The sequence below is a fragment of the Myzus persicae genome, unplaced genomic scaffold (genome assembly GCF_001856785.1).
Source record: "Myzus persicae strain clone G006 unplaced genomic scaffold, MPER_G0061.0, whole genome shotgun sequence".
Taxonomy (NCBI): domain Eukaryota; kingdom Metazoa; phylum Arthropoda; class Insecta; order Hemiptera; family Aphididae; genus Myzus; species Myzus persicae.
The window spans coordinates 289,525-315,897 of record NW_019102619.1 but is presented as its reverse complement, the minus strand read 5'-3'; the positions used below and the strand labels follow the sequence as shown (position 1 = coordinate 315,897).

Here is a 26,373-nt window from a genome sequence, read left to right as displayed (position 1 = left end):
GTATGTTATTATAAAAAAACCAATTTTAATATTCAATTCTTATCAATTTATTCAATACAATAATTTAAATACATATCTGAAGGTAGGTACATACAATCAAACATACATATTTTATATGTCTCATGTACTTAATAATTTATAGTATTTCATTTTACTAGTCCATATTTCTTTGGGATCTTTGTAATATTGATAAAGTGAATGACTTAGTTTTTAAGCAAAGCTGTTTGTGCAATATATTGCACGTCCTAAAAAAAAAAAAAAATATTTGTTATTACAGCATTGCTTATTTTTACTAGTAACATTAAAGTTAGTACAAAATATGGCACTATTAATAATATAACTAACCAGCTGAAAATCCAACTTTGCCGAGAAAAATTTAGCAAATAAAAAATACAGCGTCATATCGGTGTATTTGGATTTTAGTTTACCAAAATTAGCAAATAAATGTCAGTATATCTAGTTTTAAAAAATAACTCAAACTATATAAGTTGCGGATAGGATTTCACACTTGGTATATTTTTTAACGTAGTTTAAAAATTTCTGATATAGTGATATCTCTAAAACTTTGTGTCAAAATAAATTAGTATTTTTTGATTATATAAACTACAAATATCAATTTGGTTTTAAGATATATTTTCTTTAAATGAAACTTTGTAAACACTACAATTTGATACAATCTTATACCTTATCTGCCTGAGTAACCAAAAGCAACCATTTGTATACAAAAACGCTAGCCTAATCAAAAATCTATCCTGCATGTAAACTTTCTTGATTTTTAATTTTTAGAAGTTTATTAACTGTTTGTTATATGTAAGTATTTTATTCAATGTTACTAAACCAAAATTGTACTATAAGGAAATTATTAATTGCAAGTTAATTTATTGAGAAGATATTAGAATATTAGATTATAGTAGGTTGAATATAACTGGTTTGAATTTAAGAGGTAATAAAGTCATTTTGCTTATTTTATTTATTAAATTACCTATTTATTAAACTTAGTAATAGATAGTGCACCTAATATGAATATTTTCCGATATGACACCCAAAAAGTTTTACAAATTGAATCCAGAAAAACATCTGTGTGAACAGCGCCGCAAAAAACCACCGTATATAGATAACAGCTAGTTTATAGCTAATAATTATCACTTTATTTATATGAATATTATTATTTTTTAAAGATTGCCTTTATAATTATAGGATGTGATTGAAAATGTATTGAAATTTAAAAGCATTATTTACACAATTTTAATGGTAGTATAAAATTATGCAGGTATAGAGATTAGTAAAAATGGTAAGATGGTAAAAAATATATTTTTCTCAGTCAAAGTATCCAAATTTGTTCCCACTAATAATGTCGGAAGTGGTGATTGTTTGTGTGCTTTCATAAATATGGAAGAAAATAAACATCTGTAGCTTATCATTTTGAAAACTAATTAAATCCATAGTTATTTTTCTGGGATTTGCTAAAAACATACGTTTTTTGCTGACTCAGTGTAAGTCTCATTAAAATGTGCATACAATTTTATTTCATAATGTAAATATATTTTATAGTTATTAGTTATTAATAACATATAACACATCGTGCATCTTTTTAGCATAATATTTGTATTCTTAATAACTTACTGTGAACATAGTAGATGCAATATACAATTGTTAGGAAGAAAACTATTGTCATAGAAATTACCAATACAGTAAGCTGATGTCGTTCACAACAACACGTGGTAGGCTTTCTAGACTTATGTCGATTATGCCCTACTCCATTAACAATTGTGAAATGATTTGATGATGCTACTGATAAAGTATCTAAATCATTGTTTCGATCAATAGATTTGTTATGGGCATCTAAGTTTTCAGCACATAGTAGTAACATTGAAGTTGTAGATGATTTACTCTATAATTAAAAATAAATGTAATATTAAAAACATGTTTTTAACCATACCTCATGAAAAATAAATCATTTTATTTTTCTGATGATGAAATTTAGGCAATTTTAAATTTGTACAAAAATACTTTTTGAAGAAACTATCAGGTATAAAACATTCATTGTACTTAAAAGAGTAAAATATTTTATTTAATTTGTTAAAAAAGGTAATTGAACAGGTGGGTAGTTTTTTGAACCAGTGACTAATATAATATCTATCCCTATATTTTCGTTTTAATAAATATAATATAAATTATTTATTAAAATTATTAAAAATTGAGATTATGTCAAAATGCATTAAAATTGTAAATAACTGATTAAAATGTAAAAAAAAAATAAGGTTTGCATCGTGTAAATAATTATCCATAAATGATGGTTTAATGTTATAATATATAAATAAGTAAAAAAAATGTGTTGATTTTTGGTTTATAAATTACAATAATTATTAAAATGTAAAATTATTATTAAGTTATTATTGAATTTTTTTAACAACTTCGGTAGCATTGGCCATTAGAATTTTTAGTTTAATTTAAGCATGAACAATAAATTAAAACGTATAATTTTCTATAAATAACTCAGTAATTTAGCGGATAGTTTACCTTTATGCTTAGATGATTAGGCGATGTGGATGAGTCTGGCTGCGATTTGTCACTGGAATTTTCTTGTCTCGATGACGAAAACGATGGTCTTGGTATAGACCATCTATACACCTACATGGTATAATAGTTAACATGAATAAATATACTAAGTTGAATACAATAATATAGTATGTACAAACGAAGTATTTAATTTTATGATTATTGAAGATCAAGGTTATTGATGGGCGTCGTCTAAAACAATACACCTCGTCGCGAATCGCGATACCTAGTACCTACCTACAGGGTATTTGTAATAAGAAGTAATAACGCTTAGATACGGGTTATGTAATATTTGAACCGGATTTTTTTCAGTCAAGTTTCAAGGTCCGGGTCATATTATATTGCAATTTTCAGGACTATGTAATCTAATGTTTTAATGCCTTCGGGTCTAGAGTTATCCGGTTTTAATGTTATTTTCTGACAATGTGCAGGTAATGAAAATAGTTCTATTATTAAATTTTTTCGATACATACAAATTGTATAACTTGTTACAAGTATGGAATTTCAATAATTGCTTAGTTATGTCTTTAGTCAACTAGAACTAGTGTTGTTATTTTAATTACGAAAGTACGTATCCATCGAAACACGTATAATTTTTTCGTAATTTGTGATCTTATTCATTTTTTGTTTTTAATAAGCTCATAAATTGAAACTTCTTGTTTAAACTTATTTTTTTGGTATCTTTGAGTATTATATGACACATCACTCATCAAATAAATATTTTTTGAGTATTTAAAGGTAATTACAAATTTTAGTGTTTTCGATAGCGGACATTTTATGATTTTCCATAAAAACTATTAACATTTCATATTATAATATTACAAAATGAAATAACTGCAGATAAACATAATGTTTCGTGAAATTTGTTTATTATTAATTAAAAGATTAGACATTGTGTAATTCATATTCTGTGATTTTTATCCTAATTGCTGGTTTACCTACTAATATAATTTATTATAAATGTTTTATATTTGCATCATAAAAAAATATTGTAAAATATTGGTTCCTCGCAATAATAATAATTTTGAATTATGTTTACCCCCCTAGTTGTCGAGTGTCGACTAAATCTCAAACAGTTAATAATAATAATAATTTCGGACACGACTATAAGCCAGAAAATGTCATGTCATTCATCACTCCTCAGGATCATCGAAATGAAGAAATACATTTAAGAGAAACACAAAAACAATTATTAGACTCATATGATTGTTACCAAAAATAAATAAAATATATTGTATAAAACGAATGGCCTTTGTAGCCGAAGCTAAAGATCAATAATACTAAAAAAAAATAAATAATAATAATACAAACTTTATTTCTATAAATAGGTAAGCTGCTTTACTTGTTATAAATAACTAATGAATTATGTTGTAAATTATAGTGTTGAGTTGCGATTTACAGTTATAATACAGGTTTTGATTATGTTTACAATATTGAATGTACACACTACACCGACGATACACTGGAGGCTGTGCTATTAATGAGTTACTTATATAACAATTGTAGATAGATAGAACAACACTGTTAGAGAATGAAAGGGGTCTTGACCATTGTCTTTATGAAATGAGGATAATGCGGATAATGTTTCATTAGTCATTACCAATGGTTGTCAGTTATTTTTATTCCAAGTGGACGTACATAAGATACGTCTTGTTACTAAATTGTCTAGGCATAACTTCTAATATATTATACTAGGTATATTATTGATAATTTATCACTATAATAATATTATGTATAATACAAAACATACAGTAAAATAAATATTGAGAGGACTCTACACCCGCACATTACGTTGTTTCTGTATTACAAATTTATCAAATTTTCTAGTAATTATCTAATGAATCTCATAGGTATTTTTGTACATTTTAATTTTAAAGCGAGTTATGAACATTTTATAATGTTAAATTACTTGTAACTTGTACATGAGTTTAGCTCCATTTGAAATTAAAATATTTAAAAAAAACCTACGAGATTCACTAGATAATAATATTCTTACTTGAAAATTGTATAATATTATGACAATTCACTCTAATATTAAACAGAGTTAAATTACAGAACGTACATTTTGGTAGTACTATGTTATGCGTTTGTAAGACGGTGACGATGCAAGTGGGTGTAGCGTCCTTTTAAGGGGTAAATTTAAAAATCTGTATTTTTTTAATCTTTGTGTAACAGTTTATGTATTATTTAACTATTTTTTGTATTAAATTGCTCTAAAAAGTACTTCAAATTACATTTAGATGATCATTTTGGAACAATTATTATTTATGTTATTGATTATTATTTTCGGGTCTACATAACACGAAATATGAACTATTTTACTATTGATAATAGTTTGTTCTTTGCTAGATCATTTAAAAAGTTGTCCGTACCTACTTTGTTTACGATTTATGTAATACCTTATCGAATTCTTTAGTATTTGTAGAGACTTTTTAATAATTTAGTTGTAAAATGAAGAGTATATGCACAGGTTTTATTTGGGCATTTTACATAAACGCTCAGAGTTTTTTAGTTTATGAAAATGTTGATATTTTTTAAAGGGAGGGCGTATTTAACAGGGTACCTCCATCCTAAATTATATGGCCATGATCAAGGATTATGTATGTATTATATAGTATATATATTTTATACTCTACAGTGTTTTGTATAATGATATGCATTTTAGTTTAGTATTTATACTTGAATAAATGCTGTATTATTAATAAATTAGTGGGTGGGATATGATATAGTAAAAATAATAGCAACAAAAATGTGTAATTTATATATTGTATCCTGGAGTCATGTCATGCAATCTTGGAATATGCAAAATTCTTTACAGGTACACGTCACACGGTGTATGCGATTATATAGGCTCTAGGAACACGGATACAAATCCGGATACGAAGGCGGATCAATAGAGTTCAAGAGATCTGGTTTCGGTGCAAGGTCATATATTTATACCCGTATTATTTTTCGTAATAATATATTTGCGCAATTTATATTCTAAAATCATGTCAATTTAGACGTAAGTGCACCGTCATTATTATTATTATTATTACAATTAGATACTATGCCAGTATACCACTAATCTTAATTGAAAATTGCATTTTATTGAATATTTCGTACAACATTACTATTCAATATATGGATGATTTTTCAGTTAATTTCTTTATATAATTTTATAAAAGTCGTGGCGCAGGTGGTATCAAGGTTTTTTCAACCATGCGTAAACGGATAAGTACTTACGTTAGTTTTTTTGGAAAAAAATATATTAAAATTAAATTTAACTCAAACTTGTACTTAACTTACTATAAAAATGTATAATTAGCTTAATGAAATATTTATTGTAGTATTTTTTTAAATTTCAAAACAAGCTGGTCAGTTATTTGTTCATCAAATATTTTTTTTTCCAATTCCCAGTTATTTCAATTGGATTAATTTTTTATCATTATATCTTATGTGTCCTGTAAATTATTTTTTATACACATTGATTATTGAGCATTGCTCAACATTTTGCATCTCTACTAATACTAAAACAAAATTATTCAATTACACAAAATATGTTTTGAGTGTTAATTTACCTACAAGTATACTAAGTACTAAAATATATCTTTAATAATTTTCTGTTGTATAAACAAATAGATATAAATTTAAAATGTTAATAATATTTTAACATCAAGCTTAAGTTCTCTAAACAATTCGAGTTAACATATATTACTAAGTGAGTATGGTACATTACTTAAGTTTAAGGTATAATGCATGCATATTTATTTAAATACGTGTACCTATATAATTCAATTTAAATAAGAAACCAATCTCTTATAAAATTACCGAAATAACATACTGTCTCCAGTATTTGGAAGTATTCACTGAGTACATAACCAGTGTACTCATTGAATGAAAAAAAACTATTTTTAAAGTCAATGACGGTTGTATACAGTTTTTAATAAGTAAAAAGGTACATATTATTATTTCAATATTAATTCATTATATTGAAAGTTATATTCATTTTTCTATAAATTATAGTATTTTTTAAAGTATTAATTGTTATGATTTTCTTCATTCAAATGTATTACAATATATTATTTTAAAATGTAGCTACCCAGTATAATAATTTAGAAAAAATTACAATTTTTATTTTAATTCCCGAAGTCTAACCGCATGTACTTACTTAATTTTAAGAACAAAACGAGGAATATTGCTTTCTTCATGTTTAAAATGAAATATTTCAATTAAAACGAATGGCTTTGGGTATGTTGTATATTGTTATATTTGTTTGTTATAATTATAATATTGAATTCTAAAATATTGGTATGAATGTCATAATTTATTAATACTTTATGTAGAATATTATAGTAGTTATTTAAAAGTTTAAAATTATTTGGTTAGGTTAATTTTAATTTTTCATACTTTTTTAAATTTTAGTTTCATCGTAGTTAATAAGTATAATTTATCTAGTATTCCTTTATAATGTTTCTTACGCAGTAGATAAATTTAATTGCAAAGGTATGTAGGTACCTACGAATTTTTTTTTTAATTAAGGCTTAAAATCACGATATTTAATCAAGTCATTATGGCTTAATACTAAAGAAAATCTCATACAATTTGTATCATTAGGTTAGTTATTACTTATTAACATAATTAAGAGAAATGTACTTACATCAATAACAGTGCTGTCAATATCAATAACGCTATCTAATTTTGGACTCATAGTTATTCGAAAAAGAAAACTTCCTGCTCCTGGGGTAGTGGCCTTTTCTTTTTAAAATAAACTACTCGCGCTCATCACTAGATACTCGTTAGCGATGTTGATAATTCCTCGTAGCCGGCGAAACATCACATGCGCCGCCTAATAGAGCGCGCGAGTATTTTATATTACATCCATAATAGTAACCAAGATATAATGGTGGAGTGGGAATATTAGTTGATCTCGATATTGAACTTCAAATTCACGAGGTCTCGGTGTTCCCTATACATGTGTTAAATTATAATAAACAATATTACGATGTAAATAGTAAATTCATACGTTTCAATCTCATGTTAATGTTCCCAATAAATTATTGTGTAGATTATAAACTGTAAAACAAAATAGAGGAATTAACTTTTGCTGTATAGGCTTAGTAGGTTTGATTGTCATCAGTCATGACGCCATTAGGTAGGTCGCCGGAATGGATTTGTTTAATATAAACATAATATATGTATAATATTGATTTATTTAAATAATAAATGTATGTGTATAATTTTATTCGAAAAATGATTCTGAGGTAAGGAGACGCGTGTATCAGCAACTATTTCTATCGATATAGTTTATATCATATTATATTATATGGTATTTCTATTAATTCGGTAGGTTGGACTAATTTTTTCCACAAACATCACATATTAAGAAAAAAATTGATCTAGGTATTACGTATTGTATAACCATGTTAAATATGAATATAAGTTCGTGGTATAAATAATTAAATTTATAGTCTTAAATAGCTTAGTTTTGTATAGTAAACGTAGTGATTGTGAAACATAAAAAGTTATATCTCTATGGTTGTTAATTTTAACTGCCGTGTAAGATCAATTTTGGACGAATGTTCTACATCTCGAATTTCTAGCTTTTTTTACCAAAAATCAATTATTTTATTTACACAAATTTAAAATGAATTAATAAAGAATTAGAACATTTCCAATGTTTATTATTAATACAATAACGACCAGGAATCCTTTTTTATCAAAATCTTGATCATACTTTCCCTGTATCTACTTGTGTAAACCTTGTTTAAAATACCAATTGCTTAAAATAGTAAACTATTATTTATTTAATAAAATTCTGATTTTTTGAATTTTTGAAATATACGTAAATACTTACTATATTTTCAAATTCTTGAGATTTTTTGCTTGGCATGTAATCGATTTAAAAATAAATTTTAAATATCGATAAAACTGTTTAAAAATCAATTGTGAAATCGAAAGTAATATTAAAATTGTAATTTGTTTAATGATACTCAAAATTTATATGGAAATCAGAAAACAATTTTAATTTATCGTTTTATAAATTTTATATACAAATCGATTTTTATTTTAAAATTAAAAAAAAAAATGATGTAAAATTTAAAATTAAACTATAACTGACAGGTCAATAACATACTGGTCATCGGTACCTAAGTAATTTCATTTTTTAGGAATATTTCACAGCCACGCTTAACAACAATAAATTAAAACTCACAAAAGACTATCCTGCACGTATGCGATGTGGGTAAAAATCAAAATTAAAATTGTTAAAATGTAAAAACGATGTTATATATATATATATAAAAAAAAAAGCGGGTAAGTGGATGTCGCTCTGCTGTACAGTAGGTTACAAGTGGGTCACTGTATAATGATGGATGGAATTAAATTTGAATTCAATGATACAATATCATTGTATTAGAAAAATGATTCTGAGTGGAGACGGTATGTCAGTCTTGGTTTAAGACATATTAATACCAATATATCTAAGTCAAAATTCGAATTTTAAATGCTTATAAAAAAAAATTGTGCCTATGTATTTTAAATATTTTATATGAATTTCTAACTTAAAATAATTTCCAAATTTTCGTCGTTTTTACGTATTTTGTCAATATTTGAACTTCAAATGCTTATAAAAAAAAACTGTGACTAAGGATTTTTAATTTTTTTCATCTGCCTTTGAAACAATATACTAGAAGCCTTGTATTAAATTTTCAAGTTTTTTAACCAACAAATAAAATTTTATTGATATTTATAGGAAAAAAAAATTAAAAAAATTGAAAACTGACAATGTCCGTAAACAGTTCAAAAAGAGTCAAATTATTTTCAAAATTTTACCGTGTATAGAAAATGCAAATATAAAAAACCTGTGAAAATTTCATATATCTATGGCCATTTGTTTTAGAGTTACACCAAAAACCAAAATCGATTTTGCGTAAAAATTCCCGTTTTTCCTGAATTTTTCTTTTGTTTTTCACGTCACTTTTAAAAACTACTGGGAAATTTTTACTTTTGACCCCCCAAAGTACCAACTAGATTCACTTTCCAATCAGAAAAGTTGCTGTTGAAGAAAATCAAAGCAGCTTTACTGTCCTAAAAGGTGATGACAGACACAAAAAAAAATAAAAATAAAAAAAAAACACACATCATTGTAAAATCAATACATTCATCGTTCCACTCAGAATCTAAAATGATAAAATCAATATATTATTTTTAATTTAATTCAGAACAAACTAATATCGATAAGCACGGTAGTGTCCCGTGCCTTTACAAATGTCTGTTTTTTGAATGAGAACAGTCTTTTGTACAGTAAATTATTTAGTGAATCACTTTTTTGAACATTTTGATGTTCCTTATTAAAAATTCTAACGAGTATTAAGTTATTAAATTGTTTTTGCTTATAGGATAATATAGTCCTTAAAATGATTAAAAATACCATAATCCCTATCATCGTGGACTTATACCTAATTGTCTTTATAGTATGTACATACTTGAATAATTCTAAAACTACAAGTTCAAATTTTGATTTTGATACGTCAACATTTTCAAAAGAAATACCCGCTAAATTACTTACAGTAGAAAAGTGGGTCTTCAGGTTCTCATTTGAAAAACAGAATGTTGTACCTACACAAGACCCTCCTTAAGTTGAGTACAAAAAATCTTAAGAATTAAAAAATATAATCAAAGAACCTATCTACATTTAAAAATTCCAATAATCATATTTTATGTCAAAATTAATCATTTTTCCTTTTTTTTATCAGTGGTGTGGCGGATATATTATGGGGTATCCACATAATTTAAGTTCATTACTTGGGGGTTGGATAAATCTATGCCAAATTACCCCGTTTAGCTTTCCACCCTAACTCCCCATAAACTAACCTTTAACAATAGAAATGAAAAAAAAATGACTTATACATTTTGGAAACACTGTGAAGAGGACCTAACCCCCTAGCTTCCAAAAATTGCGCTTATGTATACCATGTTAAAAAGTTTAGTCATTGTAAAAGGTGTATATTACAATAATACTTTAAAGAATTTATAGAATTCAATAGTTAATACCAGAAGTTCTAAAAAGAAAATATAATTATAAAAATGTACAGAATTTAATGTAGTTACGATATATATATATATTTATAGGTATTATGTATGTATGTACTATGCATGTATGTTTTAGGTATTATGACGTATGCCGAGTGATGTTTTGAACAATAAATATTCATAATTTTGATAAGTATTTAAGTTATGATGAAAATACTTTAAAAAATGGTTATGCTTTTTAAGAATTAACCTAATGAAATAAACCAGTAAATCTGTTAAGAGAATTATTTTTCGTATGATTGTGTGTGAAGAAAAAAATTATTATTAAAAAAAAATGAATGGATATAACTGGTTTAAAGAATAAAATATAAAAAAAACATTTGAAAAGTGTCAAACTATTATTTGAAACCAAGCTTAAGTTAATTTTGTTTTTTGTTATGTATGTTAGGCATCTATTAAAATATTACGGAAATTATAGCGACCATAAGTTATTCATGAAAAATTTTTTAATGTTTTATAAACTACTCATTAAAATCGTATTATTGAGGTGTACCTACATTTTGTTATTGTGCATATTTATTTAATTATAATTTATTTTGTGGCCGGGTGTGGTGCGGTTTTTGGCCTCAGTCTTTAACGTGTTTTGAGGTCTAGCATCAGATGATCAAACCAGATCAAACCTACTGAATAACCCAGGCCACAGGACCTCAAATGTTGAAGCCTTAACTCAATAAAAAATATTTTTTTTAGTTATTTATGTCAAATGATAAAAATTGTAATAAAATATGAGTTTTTTTTATATTGCATCAATTTTATAAAAGTTATGAACACTGACTTTATCTTGTTAACACTTAAAATTACCAATGTATAATATGCCAATATTGTTTTCAACATCTTGTATTATATTACCATTCATTTTGGTGCTGAGTTGAAAACAAACATTTAATATTCTTAATTAATAACTACAAATGAAGGTACCTTTTACCTAGGTAATTGTGTAAACACGGTTATATTATTCTATATTTCATAAAAAAAATGTTATTAAACAGTGCAATTTATTGTTTAAAATAATTGAATGTAGCAAATACGAGTTGTCACTCTCTTCCTAAAATGGGCCCTAGTCCTTTCTTTCTGTTTTGGTGTGAAAATGTGATTCAAGACAGGAGATATTTTAAACAATAATAATACAGGTATTATTTATATCACTTTTGCGTCTTGTACTGTTCATGATATATTATTCACAGACAGTAAATTTACTGTTTTATTAATAAAAAAAAACTTTTAAGCTGCTCGTTTTGTAAACCACACCCAATATGGCCTCTAATTCTGAGAGTTTAATTAAATTAAAAAAAAAACAATTGTATATTTTATTTTAATCTAATATTTTACACATTTTACAACTAGGTGTTAGCGTTAGTTTGAAAATTATTAAAGTTCGGTAAGAGTGCCACATCGTAATTATTAGCTTCTGTACAATAGATAAATATTTTGATTTATAGAGCATATTTATATCGTTTAAGAGAAAACTGTTTAAATTTTTGACGTTGATTATTTTTTTTATATTTTCCTTGCATGTTGTAAATATTAAATAAACTAACTTTTAGTGGAGGTTTAAAAGATTTAAAATATCATGGTAATTTCATGGTAATTGTTTTAATCTAAATTATCGATAGACAGCGAGGCCTTTTCTATCTGAATTAGGGTTAGGATATTAAATAAATATTAAACTTAACTAAAAACAACTATGTCTGCATGTAAAATTAAAATTAAACACAATACTTAATGTTTGATTTAAAATTGTAATTGTTAAATTATTAGTGTTGAAAATTGAAATAATAATATTATTAGTTTACTAAATTAAATTAAATAACATAAACGGGTTTTTATGTTCATATTACTAACAGTTATAACATTTAGATTCTAACCTATAATTATACTTACTAACTACTGTTTGACCTTATGTTTCTGTTAAAATATGTTTCGAAAACTATTCGATATAATTATTATGTAAACAATTCATATTTTCTATAAATGATTAGGACAATTATATTTTCTAAATTGTATTATTATAAGTATATAAAGTATTGTAATTATGTTTCGCCAAGTTTTTGCACGTCAAAAGAACGTGATCCAAAAAGGGAACGTGACATTTATGGACAGACGGGTTTTTGTTTGTTTAGGACCGTTTGTTTTTTGTAATTATCAAACTCTGGTCACGTTATTAATTTTAGCTGGTTGTCCATTTTCACCAATCGAGTTTTTGTTTTTCAAAGGAACTCATAAAGTTTATCCTTTATTGATTTGGTTGCTGCAGATATTAAAAAAAATCCATATAATATATTAATTTTGTTTATGTAGTATAATAGAAATTTTTGACTTATAATTATTATACAATAACACAATTTATAAAAAGAGGTATACATTAGGTCTGTCTTGGGTGTGATGATTACCCTGTCCCTAGATATATGTATCTATGTGGAGCAATATATTATTTAATATTGTGGTTATTATTTGGTTACACCTTTTTGTTTTCCAACAAAATTGTTTTATAATACTACCATTCTTTAACAATTATTAATAATATTATTTTTGAACCGGTCTGCGGTCGGCATTATTATTATATTAATCATTGATCACTGTTAATTAATTTATGCCACCTGCTACAATAATATTAAACTATGTTACTATTAGTTTTATGGCATAACTAATAAATTACAAAATAGTGTCAAATACTTTAATATTTAATATAGTTTATTTTATTTTCCTACGTCCGTTCATAGATCATATTTATTTTTTGAATATTAATCGTTAAGGTAAAACGAATATACATTTACTTATGTATAGTGTATACATATATGATGTGAAAACCATATGAGTAAAAGTAAATTCGGGAATGTTAGCTATATTGTGCTATATGTGTGTACGTTTTGTTATTCATTGGTCTTTTGGTTAATGGCCTATGGAATTTTCATGATCATTTGGAAATCCCTAATCTTTACCAAGGTCGCGAAGAAACTGTCAAGACGTCTGTTGATATCTTTTAAAAATACATTCTTTATTGGTCACGACTTTTTTTTTTTTTGTTAGTGACGTTGGGTTTTACGGTGTTGTAGAGAAACTCCATTTGGGAATGCCAGAAATCAACACTGTGATCTTCAACGGATCCACATTACGTATACTCATAATTTATTATAGTTTTATAAACAATTAATATAATATATCTTATGATAATTATTATAAGATACGTTTTTTCAAATTATGTATACATATGTTAATAATACATATGATATTATCATTGTGTGAATAATTATAATAATTTCATACAAAAATATAGATCGTAAATAGTCGTTTTGGTTGAAATTGAATGAATGATTCATACTAATAGTACCTATGCATGTGTACTGTGTAGTACTGTAGTGCATATTACAAATAAACTATGTTTTAAACTTTTAACTATAACAATTATATCATACTATAAATATTTCGTATTAATTGCTATTTACAAATTATCTGATGTCGAAACTAAGTAGTTATTTTTAATACATTGATTGGTAACTGTTTTGGTAATTGAATCTTAAAAATAATTGTTATGTTCGCGTTAATGATTTTTATTTTTAGGTTTAATACATCTACCTTTTTTAATGTAATCATGGATTCATAGTCGTTTAATAATAATTACAAAATACTAAGCTACACTTGATTTTTAGTGTTTCCTTGTAGCTTTAAATATTATATTTATATGCATAATCTTTATTATGTAAATTGCATATAACGTAGTATTATACTTTTTGTGAATTAATTTATTGAGTGCAGCTGAATTTAATAATTAGAAAAAAATTTATTTAATATAAGCAGTTACATTGTATTTGATTACAAAATTAATTTTTGGAAGATTGTTTTAAATAGTTAAATATTTTGGAGTGAAAATTATTTGTTTTAAATGTATTTTAAAGTACCTACATTGGTACATATGTAGTCATTACAAATTAAACATTGTTATTTTTACAAATTAAAAAAAATACCAATTATTCGTTAATGTTAAAGTAATCTAACCAAAGTTAAAAAAAAAACAAAAAAATCTTTTAACAAAATGTTAATTTGTAAGTCTGTAATTGCTTATAATTATAGTTTCTTAAAAAGTATTTGTAAGGTATATATTTTGTCCCTTGAATTGTGTATGATTATATGCATGAATATAAATTTATATTTTTGTAGGTTTGGTTATCTATAGGCTAGAAGTTTATTTATCATAGTTATTGATTACTTAATAAAAATAAATACTCAAACAATTAATCATAATATGCAAGCAAATAAAGAGCAGCCATAATTGTAAAATACTTAAAACCAATTTTTAACATAATAGATATAATTATAATTTGTTTACCTTTTTTTTTTATCAATAAATATAATACCTCTTGTATCTATAATTCTTATTTTTAGAAACAAATTAAATTTGAATTAATACCTATCTTATATTATGTTTTTATTTTTTTTTCGTTTCTAAGGAGAAACGTCTAATTTATAATAACATGGCTGAGTTAAAGACCTCTTGACGAAAAGAAAATGGCATTTGTCTTTAAGTTAGGTACTTCAAATTTGAGGGTTAAAATCCAATGCGTGTAATTGAAAATGTTCATTTTGAATTTTGACTTGCAAAAATAAAAAACTAACATTTATTACGAAAAGCGTTGAAAATTTTTACATTTATGTCAAAGTTGTAATTTCTTAGGAGTCTACTATTTCATGACTTGAATTGATAATGTTCTCTTATTTTGTCAAACGTATTAGAATGAGGAACTTAAATTAAATTCTAAATTTTTTCTATTAAACCTTAACAGTCATTACTGATTAATTGATCATTTGTTACGTAACGATGACGATTTACAAAGATGCATTTGTAATATAGGCATCTATATATAATAAATATAATAGATAATATGTTTTATATATTAACCTTGAAATATTCTGAATAGCTTATGTCTAAATCATATATTTTTGAGTTTATAAAATCTGTGTGCATTATGTCATTGTATTATAAATAATTATAAGCTCTTAAATATTGTGTTTTTTTCTTACAGCTCAAAATTCCATCTAAAGCTGCATTCAAATTGAGACCACGTGATGTTATTGTGAATTTGAAAAAGAAACACATTTTCGTTGGAATAAAGGGACAGCCACCGATATTGGATGATGAATTACAGCATGAAATTAAACTTGAAGAAACCACGTGGCTACTTGAAGACGGAAAAACATTCCTTATTAATATTGAAAAGGTAAAGTAAAAATAATATATTATCATACTTTGAGTTATTGCAGTGCTTCCTACGACGGATTTAACGTTCTACGTAAAGAATTAGAAATTGTTTATTTCTTATCCATTATTGTAATGATTGATTTTCCCGTTTTTATTTTTATCCCAGGATTATTATTAAAGTTCTAGGAATTTTTACCCCAAAGTAACAACTAGATCCAATTCGCTAACAGAAACCAGAAACCATGCTCAAAGTAAAAGATTGAAGCATTTTTCTGCCACAAAATTGTTCGACGGCATAACAAAAAAATCACTATTTTAATCCCCATACATTCATTCTCTCAGAATAACCTAAAATAACCTCCCTCCAAGGAATGTGTAAGATTTTAAACCCTCACACTTTTTTTTAAATTTAATAAATATTTAAGAATACATACTTACTATTTTGTTTGAGTTATTATAGATATTATAAATTAATTTATATGCTTTTTCAATGTATAGATATTGGCTCCCCTTGTATTCTGTTTAGTTATGTCTTATAACAATTAATAACAATAAAAAAAAAGTTTATCGGTATATTTTAAGTACAAGTTACAGAGTCTCCGATGTTGGGAGTTAAATAGTTAGTCTTTTATTGTACTACATTATACGTTTTCATTTGAACTTTTAACTTATATTAAACTTTTTTAAAAATGTTTAGCTAAGTTTCGAACTTTATTTTGATCTCCCGTATGTACGTGTGCTCTTACATATTTTCTTAATCTTCTTTTGCGTTTAATGAAATGTCAATTGCAACCGTAGTTTTGTATCAAATTCTGTTCATAATTGTTTTTTGATTGGGATGATTTATTATTACTTTCAAATTAACATAAAAACATATCATTGTCTTGCACTGATATCGAAGCTAACTGAGTTACCTACACACGGTTTGCATTGTGTATGTGCCATGTGTGGCAAGGATTCATCACTAAAAACCCGGCTGGTCACCCATCCGGGAACTAGTGACGCTGGCCGATGCTTGACCTTATAATCACATTAGTGGCTGAGGCCAACCACCGAGACTCATGAGGTCCCAAAAAGTAATTGTTTATTTACTCTTTAATGATGAACAAAACTAATAAATATAATAAATGCATCTTGTTGCATTCATATATCTGTATAAAGTTTAAAACAATAGTACCCTCTATTTCTTAACTTAAATCTATATGTACGTAATATATAAAGTGAGTTTCTATCTATTAGATTCATGTATAGTTATTGTAAACTGTATGTATCAAGTTTTTATAAAAATTGTTTACACTGTCAACCATTTTTTATTTTTTATTTAAAACGCCAAGGGACAGCGTTAAATAATTTATGACACACCAAGAATTCAAATTTTTTGGGAATTATAGGACATCAAAGGACTTTAGTGGAAAAGTACCAAAAACTTTTGATATCGAAAAATGACAGTACAGCAACTTTTATACCTATCTGATTATTTTGTACTATAATGATCAATATATCTAAGTAGTGTTTTTTAGTTTATCTGTTTATTTTATTATTAATTTATAACTATTATATATTGCACGACTGCTGCGACTTTAAATCGTAATTTTGTACTTAAATAATCTTTTAAAATATATTATTATCATATCTATATTGCAATATGATAATCTTTGGCCTCCGCATATTTGCAAACCCATCTAGGCATGATGGAAAGATGGTATACCAAATGGAAATTTAAAGTAAATCAAAATAAATCAGTACACACCACTTTTACACTAAGACAAGCACCTTGCCCAAGGGTACTACTTTATGGCATCCCTATTCCATCATCACCTTCAGTAAAATACCTTGGTCTAACCCTCGATCAACGCTTAACCTGGGCTCTACACATTCGTGAAAAAAGACTATCCCTAAATAACAGGCTACGTATGCTTAAGAATTTAATTGGTAACAAAGCCACCCCTATTAATATCAAACTTCTCTTGTATAAAACCTTATTAAAACCCATTTGGACATACGGATTGCAGCTATGGGGAAATGCTAAAAAGTCAAACCTGAATAAGATTCAAGCTTTCCAAAATATGGCCTTAAGGAAAGTATTTAACGCACCTCCATATATATCAAACCATACCCTACATTTAGATTGCAACTTAAATACTATTCACGAAGAAGCTAAACGTTTTTATAAAAAATTTCATAATCGTCTATCCTCTCATTCAAATCCACTCATTAAAAACTTATCTTCCCTCACTATCCCAGGTAGCCCTCCAAGGCGACTTAAACGGAAATGGTGCAGAGATTTTTTATTTAACTAATAATAATAAGATATAACTAAATATATTATATTTATTATATAATATAAATACTAACATATATCCAAATCGCATATGATTAAACCTAGACGAAAGTGTCATCAGTGGGTGGCTTCTTTCCTTAAATTTATGTATATCACCCTATTCTTTGTTTCCCTTATCGCACATATACTTATTATGTCTAAGATATAGATTGTATATTTTCTTCTAAAAATAAAAAAAAAAAAAAAAATATTTTAATATGATGCACATTTATGAATGCATTATTTTTCTTATAGAAAACAAAATTAATTATATTTATTAATATAGTGTTTATAAAAGAAACAATAAACATTACTATATTATAGTTTATAATATGAATTTTGAGGTATTGTGATTTTCTTTAATCGTGTAAGCTATATAGCTACATTAGGTTATTATGTGAACAGCGCGATGTTAGTGTGACCATCATTAATATTGGTACGCTTCCAGTTAAACCATCTTTTGATAGATGTTCAGAGTGATATCTAACACTTCTATAGTTTTTTTATTTATTGAAACGTGTAAAATGTGCGTATAAGATGTATTAATTTATATTTACACCAATTTTAATCAACTTAATCTAGTCATAATTATTTGAACCCTTAAGTTTTTTTTATGAATCATAATGACATGATACTGCAGTAATAAATTTAATTTTAAAAATATTTATTACATTTTAACAAATAATTTATTGGTTGTAAAATGTGGTGATTTTGTAGAATTTATTTACCTATTCCAATTTGTTTCTTCTCTTTAGTCTTATGATAATACTTTCATATTTCATAGGCTTGTAATACTATGTGTTTGTAAAATTAAAATATCAGTTCCTTTAAATTAATCGGTGGTTCGTGAACATATAATAAAAATAAATGTTCAATTGAATAAACTTGAGGTATTCGTTAAGAAACCATGCAAATAAATGAATTAATAATAATTTAATTACACAATAATAATATCAGGTAATTCTTTTATTGAAATGGAATCCTATTCACGTGTGTCGGATATTGCGCAACTTCTATCTAAACATACATAAATTCTTCTGAAGTACCTAGATTTATTTTATTATAATAAAAAATACAATATTATATAGAATGTATACATGTTAAGACTATTATAATAGTATATTGATAATAATAGATCAAATACAAATAACAAATATAATACTTATGTGTTTTCTTATGTTGCTGGTACCTATTATATTAATATTTGCGAATTCACCCAGTTTAATTGGTGCATGGTTTATTTTATTACAACTAATATAGAGTAAAACAGTCATTTCCATTTTGTACACGTATCTCACATAGTTGTTTTGAATTTAAACGATTTACAAAGTCATAAACGATATTATCGCACTCGATTTTGTTTTGGGATCAAAAAAAGTACGGGACATATCCTACAGTCCTTCACAGACTACCATATAGGCACTGGACTTTCGTTTAGGAGGGCTCTCTTTAGCTAAAGCCAGTGGGCATTGGTGTATTATTATTATCTATTTTGAACCATATCATTCGCAAAACGATCTGAGCGGAATTCAGTTTACTAAATATTATTATTAAATTGTAATTGCATATAAAAAACGTACTAATGTATTAAATATACTGAACTGTGAGCATATTATAAATAGTTATGATGTATACTTTATAAGTAACCTTGCAGTACTATAACATCATATCATACCTACCAACAAATTGCATTACTTTTATTTATAAATTTATAATTTATCAGGTCATCAATTAAGATATTATAAATTTTATTTTAATTTTTTTTTCAGTTATTATGCCAACTGTTTCAATTTGAACAATAAGCTTAAATGATAAAAATAAGATAAATAATGACACTAAATAAATTTGTTACATTGTAATTTTATATATTTTTGTCGTTAAATCTAAAATTAAAATTGTATTCATTCGTGAAATTGAATGTAGGTATTGCCTAGTTAAAATCCAAATTGTTTTTAAAAAAATATGTTGTCTAAGATAATTTTAGATTCTGAGAGAAGCAATATAAATGTGTTATTATAATTATTTTGTCTGTCATCACCTTTTGCGCAGTAAAAACGTTTCGATTTTCAACATTGTGAGTGGTTACTTTAATAGTAAATTAGATCTAGTTGGTTCTTTGGGTTTTAAAAGAAAAAAATCTACAGTACCTACTTTTCTTAATAATTGGGAAAAATAAAACAACAATTAGGAAGTATTTTTAACGCAAAACGAAGTTTTTACACAGTTGGTTTTCTTATGAATCTTTATGAGCTATTTATATAAATAACATTTCAAATTTTAGATTTTGCTTTAATTTTTTCCATAATTGGAGATACTAAAAAAAAATTCGGTCCAAAAGTTTAACAATTGAATACAAAGTTCCTCATAAATTATTTATACAGGAATTTAAAAAAAGAAGTTGATCGTAAATTTACTATTATAATTTATAAACATTAATGTAATTCATAATAAAATTCATCAAAATCATTCAAATATGTAAATTATTTTGTAGTTAAAAATATATTAAGTGTTAAATTTTTATGACAATTTTGACAAATTGGATAATTAAGCAAAAAAAAACTATATATTTTTTTGCTATTCAAAATTTGCGGTGACTTTGTACGTATGTTATTATATTTTACTACACGCTTTACTCTATGTATTTATTTTGGTAAATAATTTTATATACTGTGAAAATATTGTAATCAGTAAGTTAGATGACTGTCAGAAAAACTAAAAATAAAATAAAAAAACTATATGCTTTAACATTTTTAAAATATTTAGATAAGTTGTACCTAAGCTATTCTGGTATTGTTTATTTATAGTTGATTCCGTATTACTAATAAGTAATAGTAAACTAAATTACCATTATGTATCAGCAATATGAATATACTTATAGTAAGTACTAAGTAGTATATAGACTGACAGACAGTTTCTGATCAGGGTCGCACTTTGTGTACAATAATTGATCATTCAGTTCAAATTCAACACATCTATTAAAGTGACTTACTCAATGAAGAGGTACACTGTACTTCGACTATACAGCAGACCGGTTACCTACACCTGCTAATTTTGTTTTGGGTTAAGACTGCAATCATTTAATTTCAATGTTTTTTAGGTGAATAAAATGGAATGGTGGTCGAGACTGGTGCTTTCAGATACCGATATATCTACTAAAAAGATCAACCCAGAACCTTCCAAACTTTCTGACCTAGAAGGCGAAACCAGGTCCATGGTGGAGAAAATGATGTACGACCAGCAACAAAAGAATATGGGATTACCTACGTCGGACGAGCAGAAAAAACAGAACGTTCTTCAAAAGTGAGTTTATTTTATGTTTTTACTTTCGTTGTTTTAACTGTTAATATTTTTACAGGTTTATGGAACAACATCCCGAGATGGACTTTTCCAAGTGTAAATTCAATTAACCCGCTCAAAACCAAGAAAATAAAAAAATATATATATAAAGAACAGCATTAAATGAAAATTGAAATAATAAAAATAATGTTATCACTTACAGTTTCTTTAGATGAATTCAAAAGTTTTTGGATTAAAATAAAAGTATTGTAAATTGGATTGTGGTTTTGTATTTTTGAACTGAATTGTACAATATTTTATTTCCTGATTGTATTATATTATATTGCATGACATAATATTCTATCAGCCACCTAAAGCAGCAAAAATAGTATTAGTATTATGCTGCGCACTAGTTTTATAATTTCAAATCAATATTTAATCAATTGATTGTACAACTGTACGTATAGCATTTTTTTTTGTATTTACCTAATCGTATTTATTATTTATTTCAGTTGAGCTTACTAATATAACGATACAAAATTTAAGATACGATTATGATCTGGAATGTAATATGTATTTTTGACATTGGTAAACTATTGAATAATACATTTAACAAAGAAAAATCTAAATAAGTATGTGAACAGTTAGTATATGCAGTTGTTAGATGAATTCGATTAATAACCAAAACAATTTGGTAACCATAGAGAAAACTTAAGTTATTATTAGAATTTAAGAGAAAAAAACCATTGATATGAAGTGCTCAAATGCTTATTGAGAAGTATATAGTGTGAAATACTGTCAACAGTAAATGTCATTATAATCTTGTCATTTTCAAAAGTCGTTTTTCCCACTAGCTCTGTATATTTTGAATAGTTTTAATACAATTTTGTAAGCTAATTTGTCAGCAAAAAATGAAACGTTCTCTACAAAAAAAATGTGAAATTTCTCGAAAAATGGTTGTTACTGAAAAATATTATTAAAAAAGCTACTAAATCTAAACTTATATATTATATGAAAACAAATGCATACACCTCATACTATTTTACTCGTAATAGATAAATGCTATTTCATAGTTACGCTATTAACTGTTGAGGCGTTCGATTGAAATTTACCGCTGATTTCAGTTCGATAGCGCATGGTATTTCAAAGTCTTTGCATGACCTACTACGACTTGAGTTCTGTACTTAAGAAATAAACTTACCTACCTACCCATGATCAGGCATAGTTGATGTCAATGTGGCGGGACTCTGGGGACTAAAAGCTTAATTTGTTTGAAAATTACACGGCTGCGGTGTTCTATATAATACTACAGTATTATTCCTATAGGAATTTATTTGGTCAAATTATATCAACGCTAATGAACACATTTATCAATGATTGCGTAAAATGATTGACCAAGTGATCTACGAATTTGAATTACAGCCAACGCTGCATTTTGTGAATAAATTAGATATGCACGTAGATGGATCGAGTCGGATAAATATGGAAATTGCGTAAAATTAGGTATTCATTATCGAGATAAATATCCTAAACGCTTAACCTAACGAAATCTCGACATTCCACAAGGTTAAACTTACATCGTTTTACTATTTAATAGCATTGATTATCAATTAGATACCATATATTTATTGTCAATGATAATAGTCGGTTCTTGCAGTATATCGCTAATCCGATATTCCAATCACGAACACACGACTATATCCATAAAGATTATGATTATTCTTTAAAATGTAAACCGTAAACGCCTAGAGATCGTGCGAATTGTCTTTTTATTCAAAAAACGAAACGTGTTTTAATTTGTTTTACAGCGGAAGTGTACATTTAATAAAATCATAAAAATAAAAAATAAGCACAAAGATGAACCGAACAAAATAATATTATTCTACTTTGTTTTTGACAGCTACAAACGGAATTATATTCTAACGATAACGAAACGTGTTTTCAAATGGGATAATAATTTATTACTGCAAAATGTATTGTCTAATATAATATTTTGTCCGTACCGGATACGAAGTCACGCAAGAGTAGGTATGGCATATAGGTACCTACATACCTACAGCAATAGGACAGGTATGTCATATAAACATATTCGTATGTGTTAGTGATCTATATGATGACTATATATGACTATACTGATCTATAAATGAGCCTATTTATACTTGCTATTGTAAACTTTATGAGAATTGATATTATTATATTGTGTATTTAGAACATTAATAAATATAAACTGAATTAGTACGTCAACGGTCAACACGACAATAATAATATATATAATTAATAACTCGTTTGTATAAGTATATAACGTCATACTGTTATATTATTATATTTTCATCCTGTTTATGGAAGTATTATGCGTAGGCATCAGATCTATCAATGGTCTAGCCTCCAGCCTCTATGATATGCAATCGCGTGCCTGCAATCAAATTGCGTTCAGTTATGAGTCACTCCAAATACGTGCAAAATATATGACAATATCAAAAAGCGGAAATCTGAAATTGTTGTTTTTATTATTTACGGGCATACACTATACATTTATTATGTCAGCTAGGCGCGCAAATGGAAAAATCACACCATACAAATCGACGGAAAAGTGTATTTCGCGGGAAATCAATTGGGTAAGTACCAAAATCGAAATGAATTAGCTTTGATCATAAATTGAACAATACCATTTGATAATCAATGGTATTAGGTTTATATAGGTAATAATCGATAGATCATCCTATCCTAGGTAAACTTTGACGTACATCGGAATAAATATTACCTAGTCATTACCAATAATATGGTATGTGCTGTTAAAAATCTCACGTATGATCGCAGAATCGCAGCTATCATCAGACAATATGCATTTTCGTTTTCATTTTTTAGTTGAACCTATAACTTTTTTTGGTCTTGCTTAAAATTTCTTTTTTGGACTTTTTGTTTTCATTATTTTTTGTACGTTCTTGTATGTAATTATGTATTAAAAATTTAACGTACATACATAATAAAATAGTTTTGACACTCTTGTCTCGTTGATATTGGCACAAATAATAGTTTAGTCCCTAATTCAAAATTACCCACTGCCAAATATCATCAGACATCAATCCAATGTTTATTTTGCTCCTATATTATGTGCTTGTAGATAAAGTCTGTAAAATCGTAGATATATTTAAGGTACCTACTCTAATAATAAGTATCTAAGACTTAAGTCAATTGATCAATTTTTTTCAAAACTTAAAATCCAAAAGAATTTCAAATTAAGTAAACGAACAACAAACAAATTGAATTCATAGAATTTGTAATATTGTATTCAGTATTTGTCCCAACATTGCATATGTTTTATAAAGCAATTAAAAAATAACTGGTAATAAAATTGTTAATTTATTTATTCAATAATTAGATTTGGAACTTTTTTTGAATTTATAAATACTTTATAGATTACAAGTTGTAGCTGGTACACAAATTTAGCTTGTTATGCATAGTTTGGTTATTCGGTCGTGTATTTTATTAATCAATTGATTATTATATCGAATTTTATTAAATTGTATATGAATCAGAAGCTTCACCAATAAATAGAAACCAAAATGCAAAAGCAATTTAAATTTGAAATGTATTTTTACTTAATTTTACAAAAATTTGTCTCAGAAATAAAATTCAAAAAAGAGTTTTTCAAAGTGTGAAAAAGAAACAGAGGATATCGGTAAACGAGTATAACACTACAGCAGAATATTGACTTCCAAAACTATTCAATAATCAGGTGTGTCATCACTCACCGCCTTTAGGAGCATTGAAAATGCTTTTAAGTTTAAATTCAATATATTATCTGGGGTAAGAAAGTGAATCTAGTTGATACTCGGGGGTCAAAAATAAAAATTCCATGAAAGTACTTTTTCTAATAATTGGGGAAAACAAAAAAAAAATAGGGGAAAACCGGAGAGAATATTGTAGTATATATATATACATTTTTTTTTTATATATTTTCTCCCATTATTTTTAAACGTCCTTGTGTTAAACTACAAATTAAGTAGGTACAAAACTTATAATTTATAGTTTTTAGCCAACTATACATATATACCATACATAATTATTATACTTTATATACGCTAGTAAATAATTATATCCAATATATCAAATTAAAAGAATTGTACAATGTACAAAATATCAAATAGGTACTCAAATGTTTCAGCGCTTTAATGCTCTATTGATAATGCTGATGAAAGGAAACATTTATTTTTATTTGAAAACTTCACAAAATTTGTAATTTGATCATAAATCATAGTTTAATTAGGTATTAACTAAAAATGATATTACGAGGGAGACTTTGTTTCCCCCAAGTCCTCTTCTTATTGTCACGTCTACGAGTATTGTTATTGTTTCATTACGCACTTGTTCCGAATCTTAAGCAAAAAGTTGATTTGTTTTAATATATTTTAAAATAACTATCATTGTTCAACACATATACACGCGAAAAGGAAAGGGAAGAAAATGATAGAACATTTATGCCACCACGTGTGACATGCATTGATGTATATAGGTAACAGCTGTAGCTGTAAAATATAGAGAGTAGAAAATATCGATTTTCGATGGCAATAATATTCGAGTCGCGGACTAGTGACTACTCTGTACCTACACGCGGCGCTTGGCCTATATAGATGTGTGAAGAATCGTTGTGGGAGTAGCGGGCAATCCGACTTGACAGCTAACGCGTTAAGGTGGTATAATAATAATATCTACGTACGCGTGCGCATGTTTTTAGGGTCTTACCCCTTTTAGTATAAGCTTATGGTGGGCTCAACATCGGGAAATGCCTGACAAGGCGAATCCGCACGTGTCCGTTTTTGCGGAAAAATGCGATTTCGTGTCTTCTGTGTATGTATATAACTATATAAGTATATTGTATAATGTACGCCGTACGGTGTATAACTATATTATTAGTGCAGCTGGCATGGTGTGGTGGTCGGTCTCGGAGACA

General features: G+C 26.5%; 2 protein-coding genes across 3 annotated transcripts in view; one reads left to right on the top strand and one right to left on the bottom strand.

Moving 5' to 3' along the window:
* The window catches only part of LOC111032676 (nuclear migration protein nudC), a 30,506-nt gene extending 8,917 nt beyond the window's left edge, over nucleotides 1-21,589 (top strand). The window contains exons 5-7 of the mRNA XM_022313093.1: nucleotides 15,651-15,845; nucleotides 21,244-21,446; nucleotides 21,502-21,589. Coding sequence (XP_022168785.1) covers nucleotides 15,651-15,845; nucleotides 21,244-21,446; nucleotides 21,502-21,553 — 450 coding nt within the window. The 3' untranslated portion in view covers nucleotides 21,554-21,589. The remainder of the gene's footprint in view (nucleotides 1-15,650; nucleotides 15,846-21,243; nucleotides 21,447-21,501) is intronic.
* LOC111032677 lies at nucleotides 32-7,404 on the bottom strand. 2 transcript variants are annotated; one of them, XM_022313094.1, is made up of 4 exons: nucleotides 7,199-7,402; nucleotides 2,521-2,631; nucleotides 1,624-1,891; nucleotides 32-245 (listed from the first exon to the last, which is right to left on the bottom strand). In XM_022313094.1, exons 1-4 carry the CDS (start codon nucleotides 7,247-7,249, stop codon nucleotides 211-213), a joined length of 465 nt encoding a protein of 154 aa, XP_022168786.1. In that variant the 5' UTR covers nucleotides 7,250-7,402; the 3' UTR covers nucleotides 32-210. The 2 variants fall into 2 exon arrangements, with proteins under 2 accessions (XP_022168786.1, XP_022168787.1); XM_022313095.1 differs by having other exon boundaries at nucleotides 87-245; nucleotides 1,685-1,891; nucleotides 7,199-7,404.
* Nucleotides 21,590-26,373: the final 4,784 nt, after the last annotated feature.